The sequence below is a fragment of the Trichechus manatus genome, unplaced genomic scaffold, assembly GCF_000243295.1.
Source record: "Trichechus manatus latirostris isolate Lorelei unplaced genomic scaffold, TriManLat1.0 scaffold00287, whole genome shotgun sequence".
Lineage (NCBI taxonomy): Eukaryota > Metazoa > Chordata > Mammalia > Sirenia > Trichechidae > Trichechus > Trichechus manatus.
In genome coordinates this window covers 66,361-72,929 of record NW_004444223.1, presented here as the reverse complement: position 1 = coordinate 72,929, position 6,569 = coordinate 66,361, and the positions used below count along the sequence as shown (strand labels likewise).

General features: G+C 38.6%; 1 protein-coding gene across 3 annotated transcripts in view; it reads right to left on the bottom strand.

Moving 5' to 3' along the window:
- The window catches only part of CD109 (CD109 molecule), a 133,770-nt gene that overhangs the window by 79,202 nt on the left and 47,999 nt on the right, over positions 1 to 6,569 (bottom strand). For all 3 annotated transcript variants that reach the window (XM_004390152.1, XM_004390151.1, XM_023725111.1), the window contains one exon: positions 4,579 to 4,589. In XM_004390152.1, coding sequence (XP_004390209.1) covers positions 4,579 to 4,589 — 11 coding nt within the window. The remainder of the gene's footprint in view (positions 1 to 4,578; positions 4,590 to 6,569) is intronic.

Sequence of the window (6,569 nt, the reverse complement as noted above, 5' to 3'; positions counted from 1 at the left end):
ACACAACACTTAGGGGACAATGAGCTTCTGTTAAGGGTAATGGAAAAAGTTGGGAACAGTTAATAGTGATGGTTGAATGACACGATGAACATATTTAATATCACTGAACTGTACATGTGAAGATTGTTGAAATGACAAATGTTGTGTTACCTATATATTTTCCACACAAACACACACACACACACACACACACACACACACACACACACAAAGATATATATATTTGTATATTATATATACAAATCTGACCAAGGGACTCCCCTATTTAAAATCTTACAGTTCGGCCCATGAGATTAACTGCTACTGGAATTATCTTCCTACATAAACAGCAAGAAAAGCAGGCAAAATATATAAAACAACAGTTTTCAAACAACAGGAAAGAGGCAGCATAGTATTACAATCTCTCAGAAGTATAACAAATGAGATGATCCCTATAATTGCCCCAGCTTACTGTCTAGAAGCAGTTTCATGCCACAGCACAGAGAAGAAGAATCCAAACTAAGCCTAGTTGTCCTACTGAGTCGAGCGACAGAGACTGCAGTTCTGGGAGGTTGAGGCAGCTAGGAATTGCAGGGAAGAACATCAGAGAGAAGGGAACTGCACAGAGATTAGCAGAGGGATCCTCTCAAGTCTTGGCTGAGTACTGATCTGCATATGCATGGGAGGAAACTAACCTGTGGCCAGGGAAAGAACCACTGGAAAACAGTAGGCCAAATAATTCCCAAAGCTCACACATGAGAGAAGAGTCTATATTCCTATCAGCAAAAGTAGAAAATATATGCGGCATCAGGTAGAGTCCTCAGAAGGGTTACACCTTAGTAGTGAGATTCACGTAGCCCTAGAGCAAAAACCACTTTGGAACCATCACCATAACAAAGCTTAAAAGCAAGTCTTGAAAGAATCAAACCAATCCACAAGTAATTTAACAGTATCCCAGAACAAAATCTAACACTCCTTAAAGGAATATAACAAAACTAGCACCCAACAATGCTCAGCATACAATCAAAACTTACCAGGTAAGAAAGAAAAGCAGGAAACTATGACCTATAACCAGGAGATAAATCAATCAATAGGAACAGACTCATACATGACGGAAATGACAAAGACACTTAAACCACTATTATAAATAATATGTTTAAAACGGTAGAAGAAAACAGGAACATAATGAGAAAAAAATAGATATAAAAAAATACCCTAATGAACTTGTAGACATTAAAAATACATTAGATGGAATTAAAAGAAGATTAGATACTATACAAGAAAGAATCAGTGAACATGAAGAAACTCCAAAATGAAGCAAATAAAGGAAAAGAAAAAACTGGAAAATAATGAACAAAGCATCAGTCTCCTGTGGGATAATAACAACCCACCTAAGGTATACGTAATCAAATCCCAGGACAAAGGCAGGAAGGGGGAAAGAGAAGGAACTGAAAAATCCTTTGAAAGAATAGTATGAGGAAAGTTTCCAAATTTGATAGAAACTATAACCCACAGATCCAATATTTCAACAAACCCCAAGCACAATAAACCAAAGAAAACCATGACAAGGCATATCAAAATCGAATTGCTGAAAACTAGAAAAAAAGATAAGTTATTAAAAGCAACCTGAGGGGTAAAAAAGACATATACAGAAGAACAAAGATAAGAATGGAGACTTTTTATCAGAAATTATGCAAGCCAGAAGAATTTAAAGTGCTGAAGGAAAAAACTGTCAACATAGAATTCTTTAACCAGTGAAAATATCTTTCAAAAAAAACTGAAAGAGAAATAATTTTTTCAGATAAACTAAAGCTAAGAGAATTTACTGCCCAGAGACCTAAACTTAAAGAAATGTTTAATGAATTTCTTCAGGCAGAAGAAAAACAATACTAGATGGAAAGCTAGATCTACAAAAAAGGGATGAAGTGGAAATGGTAAATATCTGGGTAAAAAAATACATTTTTCTCATTTTTTAAATATCTTTAAAATACAGTTGACTGTTTAAAGCAAAAAATAATAATATGTTATGGGGCTTAAATATATTTAGAATTAAAATGCATGGCAACAATAGCACAAAGAACAATAGATGGTATACTGAATGAATACTATTGTCAAGTCCTTATACTATATGTGAAATGGTATACAGCATACCTCGTTTTATTGTGGTTTGCTTTATTGCACTTCTCAGATATTGTGTTTTTTACAAATTGAAGGTTCGTGGCAACCTCATCTCAAGCAAGTCTACTGGCACCATTTTTCCAACAGCATGTGCTCATTTCATGTCTCTGTGTCACATTTTGGTTATTCTCACAATATTTCAAACTTTTTCATTATTATTATATATATTATGGTGATCTGTGACCAGTGACCTTTGACGTTACTATTGTAATTGTTTTGGGGTACCACAAACCACGCCCAGACAGCGAACTTAATCGATAAGTGTTGGTATGTTCTGACTGCTCCACCAACCAGCCATTCCCCATCCCTCTCCCTCTCCTCAGGCCTCCCTACTCCCTGAGACATGACAATATTGAAATTAGGCCAATTAATAACCCTACAATGGCCTCTAAGTGTTCAAGTGAAAGGAAGAGTCGCACATCTCTCACTTTAAGTCAAAAGCTACAAAGGATTAAGCTTTGTGAGGAAGGCATGTTGAAAGCTGAGACAGGCCAAAAGCTAGGGCTCTTGCACCACACAGCCAAGTTGTGAATGCAAAGGAAAAGTTCTTGAAGGAAAGTAAAAGTGGTACTCCAGTGAACATGTGAATGTTAAGAAAGCAAAACAGCCTTATTGTTGATATGGAGAAAGTTGTAGTGGTTTGGATAGAAGATCACACCAGCCACAACATTCCCTTAAGCCAAAGCCTAATCTAGAATGAGGTCCTGACTCTTTAGTTCTATGAAGCCTGAGATAGGTGAGGAAGCTGCAGAAGAAAAGTTTGAAGCTAGCAGGGTTTAGTTCCCAAGGTTTAAAGAAAGAAGCCATCTCCGTAGCATAGAAGTGCAAGGTGAAGCAGCAAGTGTTGATGTAGAAGTTGCAGCATGTTATCCAGAAGATCTGGCTAAGATAACTGATGAAGGTGACTATACTAAACAACACATTTTCAATGTAGACAAAACAGCCTTATATTGGAAGACAATGTCATCTAGGACTTTCATAGCTAGAGAGGAGAAATCAATGCCTCGCTTCAAAGTTTCAAAGGACAGGCTGACTCTCTTGTTAGGGGCTAATGCAGCTGGTGACTTTAAGTTGAAGTCAATGCTCATTTACCATTCTTAATATCCTAGGGCCCTTAAGAATTATGCTAAATCTACTCCGCCTGTGCTCTGTAAACAGAAAAACAGAGCCTGGATAACAGCACATCTGTTTACAACATGATTTACTAAATATTTTAAGCCCACTGTTGAGACCTACTACTCAGAAAAAAAAGATTCCTTTCAAAATATTACTGCTTGTTGACAATGCACCTGGTCACCCAAGAACTCTGATGGAGATGTATAAGGAGATTAATGTTGTTTTCACGCCTGCTAAGACAACACCCATTCTGCAGCTCATGGATCAAGGAGTAATTTCAACTTTCAAGTCTTATTATTTAAGAAATACATTTCATAAGGCTATAGCTGCCATAGATAGTGATTCCTCTGATGGATCTAGGCAAAGCAAATTGAAAACCTTCTGGAAAGGATTCACCTTCCTAGATGCCATTAAAAACATTCGCGATTCGTGGGAGGAGGTCAAAATATCAACATCAACAGGAGTTTGGAAGAAGTTGATTCCAGCCCTTGGGGATGACTTTGAGGAGTTCAAGACTTCAGTGGAGGAAGTAACTGCAGATGTAGTGGAAATAGCAAGAGAACTAGAATTAGAAGTGGAGCCTGAAGATGTGAATGAACTACTGAAATCTCATGATAAAACTTTAATGGATGAGGAGTTGTTTCTTAGGGATGAACAAAGAAAGTGGTTTCTTGAGATGGAATCTACCCCTGATGAAGATACTGTGAACACTGTTGAAATGACAACAAAGGATTTAGAATATTACATAAACTTAGTTGATAAAGCAGCAGCAGGGTTTGAGAGGACTGACTCCAGCTTTGAAAGAAGTTCTACTGTGGGTAAAATGCTAGCAAACAGTACTGCATGCTACAGAGAAATCTTTTGTGAAAGGAAGAGTCAATGTGGCAAATTTCATTGTTGTCTTATTTTAAGAAATTGCCACAGCCACCCCAACCTTCAGTAATCACCACCCTGATCAGTCAGCAGCCATCAACATCAAGGCAAGACCCTCCACTAGCAAAAAGATTACAACTCACTGAAGGCTCAGATGATGGTTAGCATTTTTTAGCAATAAAGTATTAAGATATAGACTAATGGACCACAACTATCACAGCCTCCACCAGACTGAGTCCAGTAAAACTAGATGGTGCCTGGCTACCACCACTGACTGCTCTGACAGGGATCACAACAGAGGGTCCCAGACAGAGCTGGAGAAAAATGTAGAACAAAATTCTAACTCACAAAAAAAAAAGACCAGACTTACTGGTCTGACAGACTGGAGAAACCCTGAGAGCATGGCCTCCAGACACCTTTTTAGCTCAGTACCAAAGTCACTCCTGAGGTTCACCTTTCAACCAAAGATTAGACAGGCCCATAAAACAAAACAAGACTAATGGGGCACAACAGCCCAGGCATAAGGACTAGAAGGCAGGAGGGGACGGGAAAGCTGTTAATACGACACCCAAGGTCAAGAAGGGAGAGTGTTGATGTCGTGGAGTTGTTAACCAATGTCATAAAACAATATGTGTACTAACTGTTCAATGAGAAACTATTTTTTCTGTAAACCTTCACCTAAAATACAATTTATACATTGTTTTTTAAGACATAATGCTACTGCACACTTAATAGACTACAGTATAGTGCAAACAGTACTTCTATATGCACTGGGAAACCAAAAAATTCATGTGACTCACTTTAACGCAGTGGCCTGAAACCAAACCTGCAATATATCTGAGGTATGCCTGTAATATTGTCTAAAAGTAGACTGTTGTTATGTAAATGAGTAAAAGATGGCCTTTGTGTATTGGTCCCTGGTTGTTCCTTTTTTCACAAAAGTCTGGTTTTCAACTCCAAACTCAAATTTTTAGGTATTTACAGCCTGTCTGCTTTGCATACCCCACAAAACTACGCCCAACATCTGCCAGACCTATATAAGATAAAACCCTGTAGTTATAAAGACCTCAAGGCCACTGCTGCCCTTTGGAGCTCTCTGCTGAGCCACATCACCTAGAAACACACATCCCTTTTTGCCTCCCCTCTCTTCCAGGAGCTCCCTTGCCCTCTTCCCCTTCTGGGTGGTGGCCCCCTACTCTGCTTGTCTTTGGAAGGTCTCCTGCTGTGAAAGACTTCCCTCACTTGCAAAACCTGTCCATGCACTGCCCAATAAACAGCTTATTCCACAACACTGCCATCTTGTGGTCATAACTTTTTCCTTGCTCAGCCCTGAAATCCTCAAATACAACACCCAACCAGATCATTAATTACATTAAATGTAAATAATCTAAACTCCAATTAAAAGGCAATGATTGTCAGGTTTGTTTAAAAATCTAGCCCCAGCTATACGTTGTCTACAAGAAACTTTGACTATAAAGCCTTTCAATGGCTCCCCATTATCTCTAGGATAAAAATCTAAGTTCCCTAAAAATGATATTCAAGGTACTCCATGGTTGGCTCCTGCCTGGCTTCCCACAACCCTGACTTGGACTTGATGCTCCAAGCACACTGAACTCATTATAGTCCCTACACATACGACGCAGTTGTTCACCTCTTAGACTCTGTTCAAGCCAGTATCTACTCTTAGAGTGTCCTTCCCTCAGCTCCCTTCACCCAGATAAATCCTGCTCATCATTCTGGATTTAGCCTTCTCTAAGTAGTCTTTCTTGATTTCTTCTCCCCAAGTTGGATTGGATGCCCCTTCTTTCCCATAATATCCTGTACATAACTCAGTAATTTTTCTTGACACAATATGTTATAATTATCTGTTTTCTGTCTATCTCCTGTAAGAGACTATGAAATCCTTGGGGTCACAGCAGCTACTTCATCATGCCTTCACTGTCTGAATGAATGTATGTATAAATGAATGAATGGGTTCTTGTCTACAGGCTGGTTCTTACGGTGCTAGTCAGATTAGCCTTAGTGATCATAAGGCATCCCCTGCATAACATTAAAATAACCTTCTCTTGAGAAGGATCAGAGTACCTAAAGAGGTACAGCCATCTGTCAAAAGACCTAGAAAGCAATCTTAACTCTCTGCCCTTTATTTAGAAGGAATGTGAATGCCAAGGAGCGGAAGAGGCCAGCCAACACGGAAAACTGAAGAAAAGGAGGACAGTGCTTCTTTTCACTGTCATTTTAAATTGTTCCAAAAAAATCAAGAAATCATTTTGTAACTGAGTGATGACAGTGTACTTTGTACCAGACAATGTCTTCCCAGGATGTTTATAAGTAGTGAAATGCAAATCAAGAAATAAATTATTTTACTGTCCGAGGAGTTTGAAAAGCAGAAATGACTGTTGCAGTTTTCAACATATTAAGCA